Below are 25745 nucleotides of genomic sequence, written 5' to 3'. Positions count from 1 at the left end.
CGCCGCGGCGGCGGCTCCGCCCTCCCCCTCGCACCGCCCCTCGCGTTGCGTCACCGGAGGGCCCGCCCCTCCCGGCGCGCGCTCCACGCCCACGCATGCGCACTGCCCCTCGCCGGGGCCCGGCAGCCCCGCTGCGCGGGTGCTCGGGGCGGCCGGAAGTAGCGTGTGGCTGGGGGCGGGGCCGCGGGCCGCGTGGGGCTGCCGGTGCGCGTGCCGCCGGTGCCATGGAGGTGGTGGCGCAGATGGAGAGCCTGGCCGTTGAGCCCAGCGCCAACGGCCCGGCGCCGGGCGAGGAGCAGGCGGCGAGCACGGAGGGGGCGCCGGGCGAGGAGCAGGCGGCGAGCACGGAGGGGGCGTCGGGCCCCCGGGAGGGCGGTGGGGAGGACCAGGCCCCGCCGCCCCCAGCGGAGGCAGCGCGCTGCTCGCCGCCGCCTGCGAGTCCCAACGGGCCTCCTGCCGCTGCCCCCTCGTCGGACTCGGACAGGTGGGTTTAGCCCCGGGGCTGGGCCGCTCTCCGCGGGCCGCTTGCTCCTCTGAGGGCTCTTACGCGGCGGTGCCTGTGGGCCCGCGGCGCTGGCCGCCGGTCCTGCGCCTCAGCGCTCTGCGAACGAGGGGTCCCAGTCCGCCCCCTTCCCCCCGCCCCAGTGTTTCGGCTTCTGTGGCTTCATCTTTCCAGTTAAAGGTGACATTTTCAGTTACGTTTCTCTAGAAGGTTTATTGTTGGATTAATAAGCCTCCCAGACAATGACTGTAAGGGTACAGGGTTTAACAAAAACACGAGCTTGGTGGTGGTGGCCTGTAGAGCGTCGCGGTAGTTGGGCCGCCGTGACCGTTTGAACGCCTTGCTTTACATGCTCCTCACAGAGTGCTCCTATGTCACTTGTGACAATACACCTGCAGTGTTATTGCTGAAAAAAAAATGAGTGTAGGATTCAAGGTGAAGAGCCTTCAGATCGTAACTTGTCCTCTAATGTTGGCATCTCAGTGGAAAAGTGCATTCTCAACCTGTATGTTTTATAAAAAAGGTTCCATCTACTGCTTGCATCTGTGCTTTGGTGTTCAGTACAGTTGGTGAAAGGTAACTTTGGTTAGATGTGGGCTCTGTTTCAGTCCTAGAAGCCTGCACACTTTGCTGGTTTCAGTGAGTTTTGTGTTTTCTTTTTGGGCCATTGCAGCAAGATGGGTATGTGCTCCTAGTGGAGATTGAAATGAAGTCTAAGGATCTCTTAAAAAGAAGACACTGAGCTTCATTAGCAGTTAAGGGGTTAAAGCTTGACTTTGGAAATACCTTGTTTGCTTGGTTCAAAGTTTTTCTAGAACATCGTGAAGTGATGGGGAGTTAAATTCCTGACCTATGGCAGGGGCTTCCCCTGTAGTCTTTTTTTGCTTCCCAAATCTGTTGTGCTGATGTTGAGATGAGTATTAAAGACAAAATTTTGATAGCTTTAACTTATTTAGTTGTCTGTGTGTATCTCAAACTTTTTTCTACACCTGCCCCCATTGGTCTCCATTAGTCTGACTGATTTATGTCTTTCTGCTATGTTGATTTTGTTCCAAGAAGTCCATATTTGGCTTTTTCAAAAGGTTTATTGGGAGAGGTGCTCTTATTTGTTGACTTTCCTATCAGCATTTGTTGGAAGAAAAAAAAATGCAGCAACAGATGATTGAAAGCCATCCGTTTGCTTCTGAAGGAGACAATGTAATATGAACGAATCTAGAAGGGAGCTTTTTTGTATTTTATCACTTTGTTTCTAAATGCTGTTTTGTTAACAGGCAGATCAGGTAAGAAAGGATAGATGCAATTTTACAAAAGTATGCATGTCTCGCTGTATTTTTGTGTAAGGTTTATAATATGTTTTTTCAGTCACCAGGAACAATTACTCCATGTGTTTGTTTCTTCCACCAACTCTTGAAGAACTTAAACTTTTGCTAAAAGGAACACGTTGACATGAATAAGGACTGGTTTCTTACTCTGCTGTTTGCTTGAAGTATTAGGTGTTTTAGACAATAAACATCTCTTATGCATGTGCCAGTGAGAAATACTAAATTACTAATCTGTGTGAATACATACTGGGGGAATTCAGACAGGCCATGAATTAGGAAACTAATCCCTTTTATCTGTAAAAATTAGAATTTTCTTTTTACCTTTGTAGTGCAAGATGCATTGCTTGGAATAAGTATTTTCTTGACTTTCACTCAGCTTTATGTTAATGTTGGGATTGTACAAGAAGAGTGAATGTGAGCTATAGAAGGTAGTTTAATGTGTTGTCTTTGAAAATCTGTTTTGTGCTCAGTTATGTCAAGTGATGTTCAATACTGGGAACTCAAGTGGTGCACAAAATGGAAATATGCTGACAGTGAATAGACATTCTGGTCCTAATTTGGCTGTATTTATCTAGGTACAATACTGAAGTGATCATCCTGTGACTCTTAATGTCTCATTTCAGTTGCAAATCAATGAGGTGTAGGTCCCAAACTGTGACTATCGTATATGTCTGACAGAGAGAGTTACCCTGGTGCTGGACTTTTGCATGCAGTGGCCAATGGGAGAAACTGGCCTAGGTGAACTTAAAGAGGTGATTGCTCTCATGCCACCTGCACCATTTGACAGTGGAACAGTGGGAACCCAAACAAGCTATTGTAGTTGTTAACCCAAACGAGCCGTTGTAGTTGTTAGCTTGCTCTGAACTGCCAAAGCTGCTGCTCTTCTGAGATTTTCTTATTATGTTGTCCAGTGGCTTGTAGGTTCAGGAAAGATTGCAGATCTTCTTTATACAGATCTATACATTTAAGAAAAATATATCTGGTAACCAAAGGTAATTGAGTAATGTATAATCTAGCACTCTTTTCATCTGTAATGTGGAAGTCTATATTCTAACTCCCATGTTTGTTTTATTCAGTGATACAGATTCAGATAGTTCATCAACTACATCCTCCTCGTCGTGTTCTCCTTCAATAGTATCTGATGAAGACGATCATCCAAATGAGAAGGATAACAGACCTTACTGTGTTAAAACAAAAGATGAGTTGCCTATTGATGTAAGTTCAATGTGTTACCTTTTAAAACTTTTTCTAATAACCCAACTTAAAATATTTTCACTTAATGTATTTTTAAGTCATTGCCATACCTAGTGATTGAATGTATGTTTTTACACTAGTTCAGGTATAGCACAGTTGATAACTTCAAATATCTTATTTTTCAGTTTATTAAGACCACTCTGAAGTGAGGTTCACAGCTCATTTTAGGCTCATATTTGTGTAAAATCACAGTTGTAATTAATGAAAACAACTACATTTCTGGATATATTAGTAGATTTTTTGTTGTTTGTATATTGCAGACTTTCATCATCCTTTCTCTATGTGAGAGACTTGAAGGTCTGATATGTTTGCAGATGTATGTCAAATATGTTTAGCCCTGAGGTAAAACTTTTGTATGTTGTATTAAGCCTCCCAGAGGTTCACTTAAGCAAAATTATTGGCGTGATCGTAAAAGTGCTTTGTATTTGTTTTATTCTGCAATTTTTGCTACAGCACTGTCTTATGTATTGCAGATCAGAACCTTAATTTGCATCAAGATACTGTCTATTGGTTTTGGTTCTCATAAATAACATACTCATTAAGTATTGCTGCCTTTATTCCTCATTATCTCAAAATTAAGAGGTTTAAAGGAATGAGTTTTAGTAATAAACTGCTAACAGATGATTGGCTGTGCATCATTTGTAATGGATTACAAATAAAAGGATAATGTAACACTGTAATCTCAATTTACATTAGCAGTATATGTTTATCTGTTATTCTGTAGATTTCTCCCCTTCATAAAAAATGCTTTCTGGAATGAGAAACAAGTCTGGTGAAATTATTAGAAAGGTAGTGGGAAAAAACCTCTGAAGAACAGATATGTTTGGATACATTTGCCTTTGGTTTAGTGCTCTGTAAGGGTTTGTAACGAAGTGCTAGATGACTGTCTGGAAAGGCTGAGGCATTGACATGCATTAGTCGTAGCAACAACAGGAGATGGGAGTATGTTGTTAATTCTTAAACTGTTGCTGTAGAGACACTTGGAGTAAAGAAAAGCTCTTAGGATATTCTTTTATCCCTGAAATTAATCGGAGATTGAGAAACATGCATAATGTTGTGTTCCGAAGGAGCAAAACATCAGAGCAATTCCTGCTTATGTGCACTTTGTTTTGAAGTATGATTAATAGTAGAAGCATTGTAAGTGCTTCTATGACAGCATTTTTTTACAGCACTGGACTTTTGAACAAAAATCCTTGCTCAAATAGAGGTACTTATTGGGTTTTATTTACCTTTTATCTCAAATAAAATTCATGTTAATCTGAAAATGCTTTGTTGATCTGCTCTTTTGTCTCATTAGCTTACTAGCTTCAAGTCCAAGTGTTTATGAAACATTGTCTTACTTTTAAGTACTGGCCTGATTAATTTCATTGGTCCAGCAAAGCTACAGCTTTTTGCCAGTGACAGTTAATAAGAACTGAAGTTCTAGCAACTACATTATTTACTGTATCTTGTACTAAGCCATTCCACAGTAACAGAATTAGTCTGTGTAAAAATGTTGTAGATTGTCATATGTAAATTTGAGGGAATACAATTTGAAAATTAAAATGTACCTGTTAAAAATGAAATATGATTAGTCTTTTACCCAAAAGTCCCCAATAATAGCTAACTTGCTTTAGCAACTATGGGTCAAAGATAAAAGATTAAAGAAAGTATTTAGCTGGAATATGTGCTTCAGGGGAAAGAAACGTGCGCATATTAAGGAGTGTTAGTGGAACTATTTTAGAAACCTCCTGCTTTGAAGTGTAGGATTGGCAGATACTGTATATAGTATGACAGATGGTACAGTTTACCAGTTTGAGATTTATGATCAAAATCTTAGCTTTCTTCCAACTGGTCTTTGGCCTTTGACTTGCTCTGGTATCTGTGACTCGCTTAAGTCTTAGTAGTGAAGTTGGTTTAATGTTGGAAAACCTACTGTCCTGTAGAAAGGTGTGGTGTTTCTATCTGAATTCGTGTCTTGGCTTTAATGCTATATTATATGATCTGGGAGGGTCTTGCCCTCTGTTTGGTCTTTTGAGTTGCTCTAGAAGCCTTTCCCAAGCTTGTTAAGAGTGAAGATTATCAGGTGAAGTTTTGATAAGACAGGAGAAGATTCTTCTGTTGGAGAGGGATTTTATTTCTGGTGTTGGCCTTTAAAAGTGCAGTTCAGTGCTAAGATTTGGACTCAACCTCCAAATTCAGAAGATGTTGAATGTGAAGATAATTCTTACTCTAGTTGCCCTTACCTTTTATTCCATACAGTCCATGTTGAATTCACAGCAGTATAGTATATACATAAAAATCTTAGTTTATGAGTAAATTGGAGGTAGATGATGAGTTTGCTGTTAATCAGCCTTTGATAACAGATTTTGATGCTTACATTGGAAGAAAAAGTTTAATTTGAATATTATTTGTGCAGTACTGATTTGTATATTGGAAGTTTGGTGCTTTTTTCCAAAGTGTTCGCTATGATTATCCTCTTGTGCCAAATACAACTTTTAGCTAAAGATAATTTTCTTTGTGTAAGTTGTTGTGATCTGTATATCTTCTATAATGGTCTGAGTCATGGCATAAATAGACAGACACCATTTTGTTCAATCAGATGATACATACCTGGTGTATTTCATACTATTTTATCTCTTGCTATGTACATTTTTTGTCTGTCATGCATTGAATATGGTTACAGGTTGTTTGATTTTTTTTTATTATTGATTATCTAATTATTGCATTGTACATTGAACTTAATTTATCTAACTTGAAAGTTCAACAAAATGAACAAAATTGCTATCAGTTGTTGGTTTTCTCCAGTTGAATAAAATTGGATTATACTGTAGTTGCAATGGAAATATGTAGAGTAGGATCTCAAAAGAAAAGGTGTCTTCAAAAGTGACATTCCCCCAAGACGAGTTCATTTAGAATTATTCTGAAAGAGGCAAATCAAACTAGATTTCTTTTTTTAATAAATCTTCAAAATGCTGGGAGGTTTTTCTGATTGTCAAATTCAAGCAGCAACAGAGTGATGAATATCTTAGTGTGATAAGATTATATTCTGAACATTGACTTGATATATTCAGGAACTGCCTCCTGTTGAAGACTTATCAATAATTCTGCCTGATGACGTTGAACTGAAGCTCTTTGGGACAGTTTCCAGCATCATTGAGCAGCTAGGTAGGCAAGATATGTTTGCTTTGTTTTTATTTATAATATTTTCTGTATCTTTCTGCATTAATCATGTACTTAACTGTTCCCTCAAAGTGTCAGTACTGCAGCATTCTATTTCAGGGGGTAGTGGGTTGCTGAATGAGAACTCAGACTACCAAATGACATTTGTCTTGAATTCCCTTTTCGTTGGCTTACATCTTCTAAAGATGTAAGGTACTGCGACTATTATGCATGTGTTTCTGTGTGACTTTCATGTTCCACTTTTTAAATGAAAAAAGCCTTTTTTCACCAGGTATTATAATCTTTATATTAATTCTGGCAACAATAAGATTGAACATTTGCAGTATTTTAAGAAATCTTCCAGTTGTACATGCTATGTTTGAATTATCTCTGAAGGTACAGGAGGTGTATAACTGAAAATACAGATGCAGTACAATGCAGTCCCACGTGCTTGCTTGTTAGTATGTGAGGACAGGAAAAAGACTTATTTCTTTAGCCACTGTAGGAGTGCTTGGGTAATTGATACGTTATGTATGTTCTTTCTGTTTTTTTTTCTTTAATAATTCATCCCACTTCTGACACCTTGACCAAATACAAGGTACTAGTGTCAGCAGAGCTAGGACAGCATGACCAACATGATACATAGTTGCTGGAGGCTAAGCTTAATGGGATTGAGACACGGTAAGTAAGCTTAACTGCAGTCGATATGCATTTAGGGATCTTTTCAGATCTACCTGGGACCTCAGTTTTTGATATGTGAAATAAAAGTTTTGCTGAAGCTGGTATTAATAAAGTATCCATAGTATGTATTTAAGCTTATTTCAAGTGTTCCATTCTGCTTGAACTGCTTTCAAAGCAATTTGCTTATGAAAGTTAGAAATTCAGTTCAATTTTGAAATTGAAGTATTTATGTTGAGTGGGGTACAAAAGAATTAAAGCAAATAGCCTTTGCTGTTAAAATTTCTCTTACTGTAAAAGGCTCTGGGTAATACGGGCAATTCCTTTACAGTATTTTTGTTGGTGGTGTTGGTTTGGAGTTACATTTAATTTCATTCATGTGCAGGAAGCTGGCTTGTGAGTGTGGAAGACAGTAATCTGGTCATTGTCCTCTTGTTCTAATTTGCCCTTTCTTGCTTATTTATAATAATGGGGACTTCAAGAAGGCTTCTTTCAGCTAAAATGATAGTTTGAAAATAAGTTAAAAGAGAAATGGTTGAATCATAGTTTGCAATTATTCTTATTTTTTATTTAGTATGTGAATGTTTAAACAAAGCTGTTTTTAAAGACTTCAGTTTTGAAAACTGTCTTTAATTTTTAACCCTCATTGGTGTGTATAACCTTTTCAAATCCTGTCAGTTTACTGATAGAATTCTTGAGTCTGTATTCTACTTTATGTAACTGAAGTATATAAATTGTTGAACTTTGGTGAAAGTTAGAAAACAGACTAATAATCATACATGAAATAAAGCTGTTAAGAATGGAATAAAACCCCAAGATATCTGTGTTATTTTTCTGCTTTTACTGCATTGCTTTATGACTTCCTCTTTCTACGTTTTCCTTTCTTTTCAGTTCTGGGAACAGGTATCTGAGTGGCCTCAATTTCAATTGATTTGTGGCCACATTAGGACTAGGGACTGCCAGCTAATAGTGGGTTGTTTTTTGATTTTTTTTTTTTTTTTTAAAGCTAAACTGGTACCTGTGTATACCAGGTTTGTATGTACTGTGAGGGGAGTTGAGGTCTCATTTGGAAATTGCAAATATTTTTGCACAACAATCAGTATCCTGAACATTTTCTGTCCCTTTGTGTTGGAAATTTCTGCTGTTCTCTGTAGCAAGCTTCCAAGTTCATCAATCTGCAATGTGTGATACCTGTAAGTTGGCTATTTCATACTATAAGGTGAATCTAAGGCTAGAACCATATAGGTTCATGCTTGCCTCACACTAGCTAAAAGCAAGATGACTACATTCTGTGAACTTCTGCTCAGTGTATCAGTATTTAACAGAAATTTTGCTGTGTTTTGCTTCAAAGTACTTAAGAGAAAAGAGAAATTGACTGTGTGGGTTGTAGCCTGGAAAGAACACAGCTTTGGTATATATGAGAAACCTGCCCTGGGACTGTCCTTTGGGCCCTGGAAGAGTAGAAGCTGAGGATTTTGGGTGGGTTGAGGTAGGGGGAGCTATAAATCAAATAGGCTGTAGGTGATAATGTTTTTCCTGGGTTTCATGGGACTGGCATGACTTACATTTTCAGAATATTTTCCTTAGCCTACTGCAAGACTGGGGGCTATCTGTGATCAATCAAGTTGAGAGCGTTCTCTGAGAGATTTTGTTGTGAGATTTTTTTTTTGTTGTTGTTGTGTCATGGTTTGGGTGTTTAGTTGGTGGGGTTGTTTTGGTTGTTTTTGCTAAGGTGTATTTCTCATGAGGGTTAAGCAACACATTGGGTTCTTTCACTTTATATTTGATCTTACAGGTAGGCACAAAATAAACTGATTTCCCTACTTCTCTTGAAAGTCAGTGAACTATTAAGCCTGTAGCGTTGTCACAGGCTTGCTTGGCATGTCACAAGCTGTTTGCAGATGGAAATAGTAGCAAAGCTGGAGTTTTAGCTTGACGAGATGTTTATGGCTTTAAATCCTGTTACGTAAGTGTAGCATTGATAATATGGTTAGTTTTTGTTGGAGTCTGAGTGACACTAAGTGCTTGAGTGACTTTATTTGATGATGGAGAGGCATTGAGAATGCTTAATTGAGCATTCTGTTGTTTTAGAGGTAGAAAAGATTACCTTCAGAATCAGAATTTTTGAGTGTAGTGCTGCTAGGCCTCTGTATTGACAGCTTTACACGTAAATCCTGCTGAATGTAAAGGAAGACCTGATATTTCTGTAGACTAAAGCAACAAATGCAAACTACTACCAAAGAAGAGATTAACTACTCTAAAGATTTCAGTAAAGAATAAGCTCTTTATGTATCTGAATCTGGAAAACCTAAAAATGAAGTTGCCTGTATATCAAATTACGTATTTAATGAAGAACATGCTTCTGTGTCCATTTGTAAGTGCTAAAGTCTACTAAGTGTTAAGATTCCATATTTTGAGCTACTAGAATGACTTGCTCACTCTGACCTTAATCATGGATTGGGCCCAAATGTAGTATGACACTATTGTATGACATTAAATTGCAGAAATGTATTTGAAATTATGTATCTACATACATAAATGACATCACCAGTTGCTGCGGTGACTGGACTGTTAGACATCTTCTGTGTTCTGGTCTGATTCTTATGACTTACTATGGGAAGCTGTAATGAGTAGCCACTTCCATTCTTTTTTTCTGAGGAGAATTTCATTTGGAATACTAAGAAGGCAGAATATATCTGCACTCAACCAACCAGGTTATCGCTGCTGTGCACTTAACTAAGAAACATCCTGGGTAAATACGAGTGTCTCATACATATCTGAGACTTCTCTTTTGTACGTATCATCTGGTATCCTTTCTTTCTCCACCCCAGAGAACAGTAATTCTGTAAACAGACGTAAATCTTACCACTCATGTATCACTGGAGAAGGGGTGTACGATTGTAAGTAGTTTTGTGTGTGCACAACAATTTTCAGGTGAAGCTCTATGAACTTTAGTAGACAAATAATGGAGTGGTTTGTTAAGTTTCTCTGTAATTAACTACATACTGCTGTTGAAACAAAGTTCTAATTGATTTATTGTTTTTCCATTTTAGTAATAATTGAATCACTGAGAGGCCTACCTCCAGTAAATGAGGAAAGCATAATTTTTAAAGAAGATCGGCAAGCAGCAGGAAAGGTGTGTGTAAAGCATAAAAACCTGTTATTCTAATATAAAATTCAAAGTATTCTTTTATGTTCCAACAAGTAGTGTTGAAGTAGACTAAATGAAAGATAATGTTTCCTTGATATGTAGTTTCTCTTTGTGCTTTTGACCTTTGCTATAGTCATGTATTTTTTTAATTTCAAGAATTCCTAACCTGGAATTCATTTCATCCTTAGAGAATTCCAATGTGTGATGAGTGCTATTTACGAGAGTGCTTGTGGAGGGGGAGAGGTTGTTTTCAGATGTATGATGTCTTGACTAACAGGCTGTGATCTTTTATTGCCAGGAGTTGGGGGCAAACATTGGAGAAATTAGAGTCAAGTTTCGGGAAAAATGGGGAATGTTTCTATATCTATGCTCTATAACTAGAACTATGTTCTAGTTTAAGGCCAGTGTGTGCTTTATGCAAGTATAATGAAGAATGTTTGCTGAGAGGGGTGTTGCATTGAATTTTGTATGTTTTTTGGGGAAAGAAAACCATCATCTAGAATGGTTACTACTGTAATATCTTTGAATGTTAGATGTGAGAGAAACAAAAAAGCACAGCCTGAAATTGCAGCTGTTCTGTACAACATTTCAGAATTCTCTGCTCTCCATGGAATTGGGGAGCAGACAGGGGAACTGACGTAAAGGTGTCTTGTAAATATGAACTTTGAGGAATAAATGATCAGGAGATTGTTCCAGGTGTAAAGGATTTGAAAGCATAGTGGAGAGAGAAGAATAGAGATTTGGCAAAAGGAGAGATTACTAAAGTAGATGAAGCAGACAGTGAAAGCAGTACAGTTGGGTGGGCAAAGGCAGCATCAACATGTAAGGAAAACTTACTTTTCCACATTATGACTTAAACAGTAGCTGGGGAAATATACTGTTAAACAAAATGTGGTAATAAAACTAAAACATGAAAGGAACTTTATTTCATGCTGCATTTTGAAAATATATCAAACTTCTTAAATACAAAGCATCTTAAAGTTTCATGGTTGTCTACAATGAAATTACCTATCTGCTTTTGGTGGTTTATTTAAACATTTATTTTTGTTTGTGTTTCAGATATTTGAGATATTTGGTCCTGTCTTACATCCCTTTTACGTGTTAAGATTTAACAGCTCTGAGCATATCAAAGCAAAAGGTATTAATGTGCAAGATAGCATGTATTTTGCTCCATCACTGGAGGACTTCACCCAGTATATATTTGCAGAGAAACTAAAACAGTGAGTCTGACTTTTCTAATCTGGCTATAATGTATTTTTTAACATAACTAAAAATCCTGGATTAAAGTTTAGCCTTGAGTGAGAAAATGTAGGACTAAGCTTGACACTAAAACTTTACTTTTTTTTAGATATTCTTAACTGTGTTGTAATAACCAGGTTGTACTGTTTTGCCTGTCAGAACAGTACAGAGTAGCTGTAAACGGTAAGGTTCTAAAGTGTTATAATTACTGAAGTTTAGTAGCTTCTTATTCAATTTAATATATTAAGCTTGCTTGCTTTTCATGTTGCTGTGTTAACTAAAATATCATAACCAGAAAAAAATTCATTGATACTTCCCTCCCACACACATACACATGCATGGGTTTTGCAAGCTTAACTTTCTGGATTTTGTTGTTCTGCAGATTCTTGTTTAGTTTCATAACTTATAATAAACTTGTTTGAATTCTGAACAAGTTTGTATTTATTTACTACTTTTATTTCATGTTACAAGGACAGAACTGAAATTTAATTATCAGTAAATCTATTGAGCAGCTGGAGAATAACAATTCTATATGAAAATTACCTGCTGTAAATTTGCGAGAGGGAAGGGATTTGAGTGGCAATGTAGTATGATGTTCAGAAACTTCTCTATAGTATTTATGTATCTCAGTCTGCCTGAGGAAAGTAGCATGTATGAATAGAACTCATTGCCATTGAAAAGGCAATGAAAAGATACAGAATAAGCATAATAAATGACTGCTAGACATTAGTGTTCTAATTATTGATGAATAATTGTATGAAATAACTATAGGTTAAAAAAGTCCTTTGTCATACAAGTGACTTAGACTCTATTTATTAGGATTAGTTCTCCTCCATCTTGCAAATGTTTTTCTGACTATAGCCAATAATATTCATGTCTGCATTAATTGCAACTCTGCCAGTATTCATGCTGAATAATTTTTTCTTTAGTCATGCATGTGGCCAGGCCTGCAGGAGTCCTTTTTTTTTTTCCCTTCCTTTCCCATTTCTGTGGAAGCAACAAGCATATTTTTTGCCTTTCAGTGAAGACAAAAATAGATAATTTTCTCACTCTGTTTGTTTTTCTGCGGCATTTTGATGCCAGCTGGTCTTTGACTTGTGCTATTAAACTTTGTTGCTTAGCACAGTAACTGCACAGACTTTAATCATCTGCTTACTACATCAATTACTGTGTGCCGGTACTCAGCATATGAGACGCGAGACTCATGTTTTAGTTTGTTACATGCTTTGCAACTAGTTTTGAGAACGCTGTCTTTTGGTAGTACTTTACTATTGTATATGGTACAAAACTGAACACTAGGTAAGATGTTTTGCACCTTCATGATTTATCAGCACAGCTGAAGAGTGCATCAGACATTGTTTCTTGCCCTGCATTGAGCAGTGTGAACACCTGTGTAATCTGATGTAAACCTTAATTTCTGAATAATGTGACTTACTGTTTCACTGAAATGTAACTTATTTTATTTCTGAGTTTTGCCAGTAAAGGTTCTTAAGCTTTTGTGAGACAGTTGGTACTGTTTATTGAAGCTGTCTTTTTACAAAGTAGGTATCACTAAAAAAGGATAAAGAATTCTGATTTCTGATCTGTGCTGTGATGTCTATATAAAGAAACCAAGATGGCATGGACAGTGGAAAAGTTGAGCATCAGTCAGTGCTTCACAAGAAAGCTTTTGGACCTTAGCAGATTGCAAATTTGATGACCGATGATTTTTGGTTTCTGCTTTTTGTTAGTTTGACTGTGTGCAAACCAGCTTGTTATTATAGGCTTAAAGTTTTAGAACTGCTGGTCAAAACTGTGATGGTACTTTGAAAAGGAAAGGAATCAGGATTAAATCTGAAAGAAACCTGAAGTTTGAATCTTCTTCTGAAATCTGGCATGCAATCTGATTGCATTGTACAAAGTTGCAGTGCTACGAATAAGCCTTATACTTTATAGCAAAATACATGAAAGTGTAGCAGAAAACTTCTTGAATGCAAAATAATTTGTTGCTAAAAATAGATTTATGTTGTATTGCCTGAAACACAAAGTAATTCTAAAGAAGCTCATGTATTTTCATGATTCCTCTGAGTCACCTTTTGTTAGACTTCCAGATCTTACAGTATCTGAGTTCCGAAATCAAAGAATTACTATCTTGTTCTTTGCAGAAGATTATTACGTATCTCAGAGCACAAAAAGCATTTTGTGTTTTGCTGAAATGGGGAAGGCTGCCTTGGGAGAGTGAGATAAGCTGCCTGAAGCACTTACAAGGTTTACATTTTGCAGTAGTACTACATATTGCCTCATGACCACAGGCCTTGGAGTTTCTTGTGTGCTCTGGTATTTCTGGGAGGTGTGTATTGCCCCAAAATAGCAAGATGAGAGGGAGAAACAAAGAAGTTGGTTCCTATTTAAAAAAAAAAGGTGTTACTTTTCATTACTGCATAGGTGAAGAGTTTTCTGCAGACGAGAAATTACTTGTATAGAGCCCTTATCTTCCTTTCCTCCCTGTAACATTTTCTTCTGACTGAACTTTAAAATAGCTTGCATGCTAATATGATTTGCTCATCATCACAAAGGTGGTGTGTCCGTATGGTTTTCTAGTCATATGTAGAAATTGAGTTTCAGTTTTATGGTTAGGGGTTGAGGCACAAAGTACCTCCAGATGACTTGCCAGTGTTCTCATGGGCAGCCTTTGACTAAGGGTCTGTTAAGTCCAGGCTACCTAGAGCTGATGGTTATGTACTTCAATGTAGCTATTGCTGCTTGATTGTTGCTGACTTGGTGAATACAGAAAAAAGCCCCTCAGTTATTAGAGCGCTGATTGAAGACTTTGCACGGTGAACACTTTGGTGTTTTTAACTATGTGGTTCCATTTTGCAAGTAAGAATTTTCAGTATTGCATTATTTTATATAGTTTGTCTTCACAGGTAAGGATTGCGTCTTGACATTTCAGACCAAGCTGTATTAAATTTGTGAGCAGTGTGGAAAAACCTTGAACAGACTTTAACAGCATAATTTAAATTTGTTCCATAAATTTGTTGCTAATCAAAGAAATGGCTTGATTTTTAGTGAAGTTCTTAAAATGGTGGGTGAAATAAATGATACCACTTCAAATTAATTTTGGTGCTTGTTGGGCAAGGTGATTGAGTTTTTACTTCCTTAAATGTCTTTTACCTTGCTTTTTCATTTTATATTTACAACAAAATAGGAGATGAAGCCTATTTATCTAGCTAACACTATTAATAGAATTGTAAGCCAAGCTCAGAGGCTTTTTTTGGTTCTGAATTCACTTTGCTATAAGTATACTTAAAGCCCTTGTCCTACTAGACTCCTAGTTCATTGTCCTTTTTAACTGAAGATATGTATTCTGAAACCAGAAGAATAAGAAAACTTATGACTAGTCAGCAGTTAGCATAAGAAAGTTGCAGTGAACTACCTCAATTCAGGTTCAAGGCAATTTAGGTTCAAATGGATATGTTGAGAGAGTATTGATCAAAGCTTAATATTAGCTGTGTGAAATGTTCAGTCTTCACTCAAAGTAGGAAGACTTTTCAAGTGACATATGTAGTGAAGTTCTAAGTTGACACATACATTACGATTCACTTAGAAACAACATTAAAAAAACAAATGCTCCTTGCCTCTTTCAAAACAGGCAGCTCCTGGTGTAGGAGATCTGATACCTTGAAGAAAGTGTTACTCTATTTGCTACAGTACAGTTCATGCAAAGTATTTCTAACCCTAAATATGTTGCTACTACACAACTCGAGAGGTTTTGTAGCCTCCTTACACCATTTTCCTTCATCTTGATTGTCTAATTTGTGGTTTGTTGTTTTTTTTTTTTTTTCTTTTAGGGAAAAAGGTTCAGATGCATCTTGGAAGGATGACCAAGAACCACCACCTGAAGTAACTATAGGTTTTCTTAATTTATTGTTTTTGATTACACAAGATATGTGTAGAAAAATTTCTGTGCAGAGTAAATAATTAGCAAGCATATTCTTTTATGCAGATGAGTTGGATGTACATCTTTTCTTCACTGAAAAGAAGGTCATACTTTTCTTGGAGAGGCCTCACAGTCTAGACAGAGAGTACTAGCTGTCTTTTTTTTATATTTGCTCTTTCCAATTGGGAAAATGTATATCTTCAGTACCTCAAGTCCTTCAGGAACACATTTGGCAACCTGAACATTCAACTTTGAGTAGCAGTGCTTTTACCTTGTCTAATAGTTTTGCTTCTGCTAGAGAATTTTTGTCCTTGCTGTTCTTTCACTGCAGCTTTGTCTTTTACCTAGCCACAAGCAATTGTCTTTAAAGGCCTGCCAGTATTCTGCAAACTGTTCTACTTGGGTGTTTAAGCTGCCTGCTCTGTTAGATTAACTTGACGCCTCCTCTGTTGTGTTCTTTGAATGGTTTCTTAGTAAGATTTCCTGACTGTTTGCTATTATAAAACACTAGTTTCATGAGAGGAGATGAGCTTCTTCCCTACAAAGGCAGTCATACAGGATCGTGTAGAAGTGAGAGCTCCTCATGACCATTGACATCATTTACTGTAGGATCTGTAAAGATCTCTTCAATGACATCCAGGCTTCCTGTCCAGTGCTCCTTAACTCCACTGTAACTATAGTTTTCATGACTATTCTATTCTTCAGTAAGAATCACAAGGCTGATAGTTTTATTGAGGTGTTTTCATGAGATTTGTTTTCTAGCTCAACACTTGAGTCACTTTTCCTTGCAATTTCAACATTAAGCCTATCTTATCCAAAACAGCTGAAATTCCTAGAAGCTTTGTCTGTACCACAGTATCCTAAAGACATCTCTCTATTTGCTTCTTTTGAATCTTTGTCCTGGTTTCGGCTGGGATAGAGTTAATTTTCTTCCTAGCAGCAGGCATAGTGCTGTGTTTTGGATTTAGTAGGAGAAGAATGTTGATAACATGCTGATGTTTTTAGTTGTTGCTGAGTACTGCTCATGCTAGTCAAGGACTTTTTCAGCTTCCCATGCTCTGCCAGGCGCACAAGAAACTGGGAGGGGGCACAGCCAGAATAGTTGATCCAAACTGACCAAAGGGCTATTCCATACCATATGACGTCATGCTCAGTATATAAACTGGGGGGGTTGGCCGGGGAGCAGCGACCGCTGCTCGGGAACTGTCTGCGTATTGGTCGTCGGGTGGTGAGCAATTGCATTGTGCATCACTTGCTTTGTATATTATTATTACTATTATTATTATATTGTTATTATTATTATTTTACTTTATTTCAATTATTAAACTGTTCTTATCTCAGCCCAGGAGTGTTTCTCACTCTTACTCCTCCGATTCTCTCCCCCATCCCATCAGGGTAGGGGGAGTGAGCGAGCGGCTGCGTGGTACTGAGTTGCTGGCTGGGACTAAACCACGACAATCTTCCAAAAATTCTAAGCTATGTAGTATGTGCTTCTTACTCTGTAGTTAAGTAGGAAAGGTGTTTTTTGTGGGTGGTTGGTTTTTTTGGTTTTTAGTGTTCTAAGCAATTTTTAGAATAGAATAGAATAGACTATTTCAGTCAGAAGGGACCTACAACGATCTTTTAGTCCAACGGCTAAAGCATGTTATTAAGGGCATTGTCCAAATGCCTCTTAAACACTGACAGGCTTGGGGCATCGACCATCTCGCTAGGAAGCCTGTTCCAGTGTTTGACCACTCTCTCAGTAAAGAAATGCTTCCTAATGTCCAGCGTAAACCTCCACTGGCGCAGCTTTGAACCATTCCCACGTGTCCTATCACTGGATCCCAGGGAGAAGAGATCAGCCCCTTCCTCTCCACGTCCCCTTCTCAGGAAGCTGTAGAGAGCAATGAGGTTGCCCCTCAGCCTCCTTTTCTCCAAACTAGGCAAGCCCAAAGTCCTTAGCCACTCCTCATAGGACATGCCTTCCAGCCCTTTCACCAGCTTTGTTGCCCTCCTCTGGATGCATTCAAGGACCTTCACATCCTTCTTGAACTGTGGGGCCCAGAACTGTGCATGGTACTCAAGGTGAGGCTGCACCAGTGCTGAATACAGCAGGATGATCACCTGTTTTGACGGCTGGTGATGCTGTGTTTGATGCACCCCAGGATGTGGTTTGCCCTCGTGGCTGCCAGGGCACGCTGCTGACTCACACTGAGCCTGCTGTCGACCAGCACCCCCAGATCCCTTCCTGCAGGGCTGCTCTCCAGCCACTCCTCTCCCAATTCATACTTGTGCCTGGTGTTAGTCTGTCCTAGGTACAGGATCCAGCATTTGGAGTTGTTAAATTTCATCCCATTAATCATAGCCCAGTGCTCCAATCTATGTAGATCCTTCTGCAAGGCCTCTTGTCCCTCAAGAGAGTCAACAGCACCTCCCGGTTTGATATCATCAGCAAACTTGCTAATGGTGCATTCAACTCCTGCATCCAGATCACTGGTAAATGTATTGAACAGAACTGGCTCTAGAATTGAACCCGGAGGAGTACAGCTGGTGACCATTCACCAGCCAGATGTAGCTCCATTCACTAGAACCCTTTGACCTCTGCCCTTCAGCCAGTTATTCACCCAGTGCATCATGAACCCCCTCATCACACAGTTCAACAACTTGTCTAGAAGGATGCTATGAGGGACAGTATCAATTTTTGCATTCACAGTCCTTATCCCAGGCAAGTTGTTCCGGCCTGAAGGAGAGATGTTGTGACATGGGCTTTTCTATGCTTGAAGATAGGTCCTGTAATGGTATCACTCTGTCAACCCAGAAGGTTGCTTTTTCCACTGTGGTGAGGATGATACATTTTGAGATACCTTTTTTTCCTTCACACAAACGGAGCTGAGCAGTGTTAACTTCGCTCAAAGAATGCTTGTCTGTCAGTTCTGACTGTAAGTTGCCTTCCTTTCTCGGGGAGACATCATCTCACAGAGAATCATCTTTTGAGAATTAGAAGTGTTGCATAGAATTGGACTGTAGGTACGTGATTAATAGAGCTTTGAAAGACTGCTTACTTAGAAACTTTTGGTTAGTCTTAGCTTTCCTTTGTCAAACAGTTTTCTGGTGATGATGACACAAAATGTGCTTATTGGCTAATGGTGAGCTCTTTTTTTGTTTCTTAGTAATATTTTTAAAGCTGTTCAGGAGATAAGCTTGTAAATGTGTAATTTGCATTTGTAGGAACCTAAGTAACTTTAAAATTTGGCTAAATACATTCAAGTAGTGAGGTCTTCTGCAGATATCAATTCATTGCTTTTTCCAGAGTTGGTTTTTTTTTTAATGATTTTCCTTAATTTTAATTATGATACTGTTACTTTCAGGTTAGAATCTGAAAGTACAGGGGGAACTTTAGGTTTACTGTACTTTACTATAGGAAGAAAGGAAGCTTGAATGAAATCAGTGATGGCAAGGATGGTGAAACTTGATTGCTTTTTATGACTCCTTTGTTTCTGTGGCTTTTCTGACTTTGTGATATGTCTGTGTACTGTTTTGGAGAAAACACCACATCTAACAACTTGTAATCCTTAATTAGAATAATCTTTGGATAGTTCTAGCAGTTAGTTTACACTAAGATATCTAAACTGTGACAGCTGATGAGCTGATAGAAAGTAGCTTTTTCTGTGAAGGTAATAGCTGTTGACAAGGGTGCAGATTAAATTTTATGGTACTGATGCTTGAAATTGTCTCCTACAGCCAGACTCTTAGAGCCCTCAACTGGCAACTGATTCTATAACTTTTCTGGCCAGCTCCCACTGTCAACTGCATGCAAATGCTGGAGTCAGTTCTTTTTGTGATACTGTGAAGCTTTATTTTTGTATGAACATTAAATTAATCCATGTTAGGCCTCTTCTGCTTGCTACTTTAAGGTATATGGTAAGTGTTCCTTTTCTGGCAGGCTTGTAATTAGCCCAGCTTAACTGTAGACTAAGTAATACAATCTCGCTCGGCCTTGGCTTTGGGGTCATAGAATGACAAAGTGTGATCTGTATGCTGCAAGGTTAGCAGGAGCAGATAACTGATTTCTGTGTGAGATGGCTTTTATGGAGTGTTACATGGAAATGAGTTACCAAACAACAGGTACCTTCTGTTGCTGTTTCTGCCCTACCAAAGGATGGCATATTGAAGTCCTTAGAAAAATCAGGAGTTAGTGAAAGATTTTACTTCATGGTATATATCATGCTGTGGCTTTTTCTGAGTAAGAATATAATCCAGTATGTGGAAGAGGAAATAGTTGTATTCGGAATTAACTTTTATGTGGCTTTTTTAGCACTGTTTTAGTGGAGTGTTTTTGAGATCCATGCTCTCTGTATACTATAGAGATACATCTGAAAGCAGCAAACCCCTTCCTTTCAGAATTGGGAAGGGCAGGGTGGGAACTAAACCCTTTTAAGTCATATGAGCGAGCTGTTTTTCAGGGAACTAATTATGCTGACAGATGTCTTTCCTGTCACTAATAACTTTTCCTCATTCTAAATATAAGCTAGGATTTGAAAGGGAGCAAAACCTTGTGTAACAGGAACAAAATGCTACAGTGACATTGAATCTGTTGTAAATGACAACATTCTCCAAAGCTGAAAATTCCTTTGGAATAACATTGCTATTGCAAGTTTAATGGGAACTGTTACTAAACATACTACAGAAAATTCCAATTTAGTGACAATTTTAGACTAGAGTTATTTTTTAATGTAGTTTAACTGTGCTGAGTTACGTATTGGTTGCCAAATTAGTTTTAACTTATTTTAAAAATCCATATTTGAATTCACCTAGTCTGCAGTTTGCCCTTCGAAAGCTTTTTCTTGGCAATAACTAGTCAGCTCACTCAGAGATTCCCATTTTTTTCCTTACTAACCTCTAGGCAATCAAAAATTTGTGTTCAGTACTTGAATGTTGCTGTTTTTAGGAAAATTAGAAGGAATAACTGAGTATTGTATAATTGGCTTATGAGAAATTTGTGGAGTGTTAAGATTTTGATTGTGTTGAGAAGCCAGTTGAACACATGATGGCTCTTTGAATGCAAAATAGGAACGTGCAGCTTTAATATTCTTCTAAGCTGACTGCAGGATGGATTGTTTTCTAAATAATGATTTATTGCTAGAACTGAAGTTCTCTGTGCAGTGTTTATATGTCTTTGTTCTGCCCCCAACCAGGCCTTGGATTTCAGTGATGATGAAAAAGAAAGAGAGGCAAAACAGAAGAAAAAGAAGCCTCAAAGTCAAGGAAGGAAGAAACTCAGATCAGAAGCAAATGCATCAAGTGAGTGAATGCTATGGGAGAATGCTTTTATCTGTTAAACTGAATTTGAAATAGACAATGATATTGATCTTAATGATTGAGCTTTCATACAGTTAATCAGTATTTCTGTGCTTTTCAGAGTTACCTTCGTGAATTTGTCACCATGTTCCTTAATTTTTCTAAAGGGAAAATGAAGGTTTTTTTTCCATTAAACTGTGGAAGGGAAGTGGTATATGAGCAGGACAGTTGTCAGAGGAGATTCAAAGGCTTTTATGACAGTGTCAGCTCTCTCACTGTGAGGATATAGAGCAGATGCCACCTTTTGGAGTTTAGAGCCTGCTTATTGCAGGGGTTATTTGGGCCCCTGTTCAGCTTAAGCCTTTGAGTGCAGGGAGAGGGTAGAGGAAGGCCGTGTGCAATTTTTGGAAACCCATTTTATTGACAATCAGGGAGAAGACACAAGTCTTCTCAAGATATGGAATTTATTCCTCTGTCTGAAAAGGAAGCTCTTCCTCACCTGTGGCCTATAAATACTCCTTTAAAATAACTGTTCTCAGCCCACTGAGAACCTCTCTGATTACCTAACACAGTCATTAGATTAACAAACCTATAGTTGTTTAATAAACTGTGTATAGTTTTTCATAATATACATAGCCTTCTTGACCTTCCTTGCTTCTGCTGTTGACAGATCTGTCCAGGTGTATGGCTGCAGCTGTACTCTGTTTGCAATAACCAAATTTTCCTATCCCTCTTCTCTCATGCCTCTCTACTGACAAAACTTTCTGCTTTTTGGTTGCCATTTTGATTGAATAATTTAAATTGCACCCCTCTTTTTCTGTTCTCATTGGTCTGCTTCTGTTGCATGCTTTTTATACCACTCCCTTTAACTACTACTGACTCTCATCCCGCCCCCTCTTCCTCTTCTGCTGCTGCTTACATATCAGGTTGCTTCAACTGTCTGCAGCACAGTGCTTCCCCCCCATTGATTTTCTTGGACTGACTCCTTCGTGAGTTTGCTGCTGTTCCTTTGTAAAGCTGCTAGACATTGCACCCCACTGAACCCCTTTTTTCTTGATCTGGGAAGTCAGTAACTGTCCTGTTAATTGTTTTACTCTGTTTACAGTACATCCCACCCTTGTATTCTTTAAATAAAGCTGCGATCTTTCTTGGACTGGCTTTTACCCTACAGTTTTGACAGTTCTCCCTTAAAGGAAGGATCTGAATTGTGCCATACTTTCCCTTCATTGCTGATAGTTATTTTCTCTCCTGGTTTCTGCTTATCTGGCATATGGCAAGTTTTCCACCATATCCTTATTCTGCCAGCTTATTGCAGACCTACCTTTGCCTAGGGCTTGCTGAGGCTGTTACTGAACTATGTTCCATAACTAAGAACACAACGGGAGGAACTGTCTCAATCTGCCAAGGGAGTATGGGTTATGATTTGCTGTGTTTTTCCTGTAAATAACATGGTATAAATTGACATTGTGTGCAATTTAATTTGGCTGTGGAATTCAACAATGAGGATATCTGGCAAACTGAGGCAAAAAGTCTCAGCTGGAGTTTTGCTTGGTTGCATCCTCATAAAACTCCGAGTATATTAAAATTGGCTCATTGTTATAGTCTTTGATAGGAGAAGAAAGAACAAAACCATTCACTGAAGTAATTTCACGTCAGTGCTTATGAGAGGACTGCATGGACCAAAGGAGACTAAGTCCTAATCCCCCATGAAAATTAGTAGAAATTTTGGTATCCAACTACCTTTGAGACTTAGCTTTTCAAAGGTGAAAATGTTTCTGTGTAGTCAAGTGCCAAGGATTAGGTCCACGTAGGTTCTCAAAATTCAGTGATTTTATATGGTGTTATGTTCCTAAATACCTTTTTGCTTGTAGCCCTAAAATCCTTTAGAGATCATGTTTCAGTTTAAATTCTACAGCCTTTTGAATATCTTAAAAGTGTTCGAAAGAGCTGCTAATATTTTAGTGCTCTTAATTTTATCCCATTAATACTCTTAAGGTATTTGTATAAAGTGGCGGTACATTTGTTATGAACCTTAAATATAGGCTTACAGTGACCTGTACAAGGAAAAATTAATCTTTGAAAGATGAATGCTGAAAGCTAATTGGGTAAAGGTTACAGGCTGCCTTTTTTTCTGATAGAGTAAATTAATTTTATTAATTTGAGTTTGAATAATTTCTTGTGTCATGTGTCTATGCTGTAATATCAGCTCACGTCTGAAAGCTGTATACCACTTTAGTGGAATGCAGTGTTGATTTATCTTCAGTTTTAAAATGTATTGCTTTTAAATCTTGTTTTAAACCAAAGCTTCCAAAATACTCACAGTTTTGAGTGTCCCTGTGATTCATTAATACAAATGAAAATGCCTGGAGAGGAAGAAAGTGAAATTTCTTTTTTAATGACTGAATCTGCAACCCTCAGGACCATTCTTTCTATATTACTCTAATAAATCAAGATGAGTTACTAAACAAGAGACTTGCCAGTATTATTTTGTTGTTTATGTATTATTTGCCAGTCTTATTTGTTGATAGGTTTACTTCAGCTTGAAAGATTTGTGAGGACTAAACTTAAGCTTTCCAAAATAAGATTAACACTGTGTGTGGTTTTTTGGTTTTGTTTGTTTTTTAAGGTGAGAACAAAGGACTTCATCAGTTAATGCAGCAGCCTGCTTCAGGTTTTTCAAGGGGCTACCGTGGCAGAGGGTTCTCCAGGGATCCATTTCCTCCTCCATCAGGCCCACCAGGTTTTTTGAGACCACAAGTAAGACCACCACAGGTATACTCTTCAGACAACAAAATACATCCGGAATCTCCAGTGCTTCCACAACCTCATAGAAAAGAAAATCCAATGATGCAACAGTATCCCTTTCCTCCTCCAGTTTTTGGTTCTGTTAATGAGATGCATCAATTCCACCTTCCACCTTCAAATCTGAATATGATTTGGACAGGCCCAAACATGTACAACTCATCGTACCCATTTTTGCCGCCTCCACCGCCACCTCCTCCACCTCCTCCAGATAGCCATCCTTCTCAGTTCAGGCCTTACTAAGTTTCCTTAAATGTGCATTCAGAGCATTGCAGTTTAAAGGGAGGAAGAACAGGCTGCCAAGACTGTATTCCCTTATTTTGGAGATGCTTCATTTTTCTGCAACAATAGAACAAATGCAGAGTTTGATGCTTTGTGGGACACCCATAGAAAACTATTTTTTTTTCTATATATGTTTTCTGTTTGAAAAAAAACCTGTATGATAAAAATAACCAAATATTAAATAATGGTTTATTTTTATAATATCTACTAGTTTGGGATGATAAATAAAAACCTTTTGGAGACTGGTATGTAGTGGTAGAAATCTATTTTGTAATAAATTTAAGAGTTTATGTAACTACTGTCTAATACTGATGAGGATATGTCACATAGATGGTATTTTAATATTTTTAGAGTGGTTGTCTATTGCTATGCTAAACCACTTCTATCAGTTTCTGGAAATTTTGAAATCTACTTGCATGGAAACTAGAAATCTGACACCTAATTTTTGAGCTAGGTTTGCCACTCTTCATATAAACTCGTGTTATCCAACTTTTTAATATTTCATTAATTTCATATTAACTAAAACACTGGAGCTGGATGGTCTTTTTTTGGTAGCTGGAGTAGCTAGATCAGAATTTGGACCAGCAGCTGAGTTACTCTTTCAGATTTAGTGTCCTACAATGACTATAGAAGATCAAGTTATCGATTAGATGTTTTGCAATTAATTTTAGGATGTCAAACTGCATGGTATGGGGAAATTAAAAACCAGCATAACTTCTCTAGCTCGTCTTTGCTCCTAGTGCAGAAATGCCCATGGATACATACAGTATGTAGTCAGCCTTTCCAGGAAGAAGTCATCAGACCCGTCAGGGAGAGAAAGTATGCCATTTCAGAACTCCCTTGTTTAAATTTGTATCCAAAATGCAGATAGTACTAGGTTGCTGTTTATTGGTCTTTATGGTCAAAACTGTCTCTTCTGAAATTATGAGATTCATCACCTCTCCTAGCTTGTTTCTAGGAGGGGGGTGGAATTGTCAACCAAAGACAGCCTGGAACAACCTCTACCTGTCCAATGGGTCAGTCATACAATTGTATGACTTCCTTAGTCTCCATGGAAGTGGCTCTGACTAACTAGAATGGAAACCCTTACACTGCATGAAGATTTTAAAAAGAAGAAAAAAAAAATAGTGGGACAGAGACATCTTAAAGATAATTTTTCCACTGAAAGATCATTACTAGTTGTAATGATTTTTGAATCTTTAATCAACAATACAATCATTCAACCATTGAACAGAACTGATAGAAGTGTGCAGTATGTATTTCTATTCTCAAACTGATATTGGCCTCATTACTTTGGATATGTATCTAAAGGCTAATTAAGCTCAGCAGGTATTTCTTAGACTTTTACTCTAATCCAAAATAAGAATGAAACAAAAATTTGATGCACAGAGGGTGGGACCATCTTGTCAAGATGCTGCTACTGTGAATTAGAATTTGATTTCAGACTTCTAACGTTTTCTGTAATATACTTAATAATTTGGTTCTCTGATACAGCTACAGCCACTGAGAAAGTTGTATAGATCTCAAATTTTATGGCAAACAGGTACTCTACAGTAGCAACAAACTGTTTCAGAGCAATGGCGTTCCAGACATTAAGGTTTAACTAGGTTGTTGCAGGTTTTTTTTTTTTTAAAAAGAATGTCCAATTCTAGTCTTGCAAATGCCTGTGTTTTGGGGGAAAAGAGGAGGGGGTGAATTTCTGCCTATCTAAGCTGTAGCTCAGCTGTTACTGTTGCTAGTGATAGGTCACAGGCATGAGTAAACCCACTACAGCCTCATGACTGAGGCTTAGCAAGTTTGTTTTGTCTGAGCTTGCCTTGACTCACCTGGAGCTTTCTTGTAACTTGATTTAGCTAGAACAGCAATTTGTTAATGACCAGGTGGGTATGATACATGTACTTTTTTTTTCCTATGGTATACACACAGGCTTTTACATAGATGGTGGTAGCAAGTAGTTATTCTGTGTGGAATAGGGTATTTATGGCTTTAATGGAATAAGATATTGTAGAGGAATAGAGACCTGACATGACAATAGAAGCCTCAAGTGGCAGCACAGGATGCAGTGTAGAGGAGTACCTGGGGTGTCAAGAGATGGGGCACTGGAAACCTCTGGGTTGCAAACTATTCCCCAAAGGTCAGTTGAAGAAATGCAATCCTGGCTGTAGACAAAATTTG

The 25745-nt window shown here is 38.2% G+C and overlaps 1 protein-coding gene across 1 annotated transcript; it reads left to right on the top strand.

Moving 5' to 3' along the window:
• The first annotated feature begins 224 nt into the window (after positions 1-224).
• On the top strand, positions 225-23923 carry NAF1 (nuclear assembly factor 1 ribonucleoprotein). The gene is made up of 8 exons (XM_075709405.1): positions 225-484; positions 2901-3039; positions 6132-6225; positions 9951-10033; positions 11108-11268; positions 15118-15169; positions 20384-20489; positions 23113-23923. The coding sequence occupies exons 1-8, from the start codon at positions 225-227 to the stop codon at positions 23529-23531; spliced, it is 1314 nt and encodes a 437-aa protein (XP_075565520.1). The 3' UTR covers positions 23532-23923.
• The last annotated feature ends 1822 nt before the right edge of the window (positions 23924-25745 follow it).

Source organism: Pelecanus crispus, chromosome 4, assembly GCF_030463565.1.
Source record: "Pelecanus crispus isolate bPelCri1 chromosome 4, bPelCri1.pri, whole genome shotgun sequence".
Lineage (NCBI taxonomy): Eukaryota > Metazoa > Chordata > Aves > Pelecaniformes > Pelecanidae > Pelecanus > Pelecanus crispus.
Note: the sequence above shows the minus strand (reverse complement) of the source record. Positions and strands in the feature narration are given on the sequence as shown.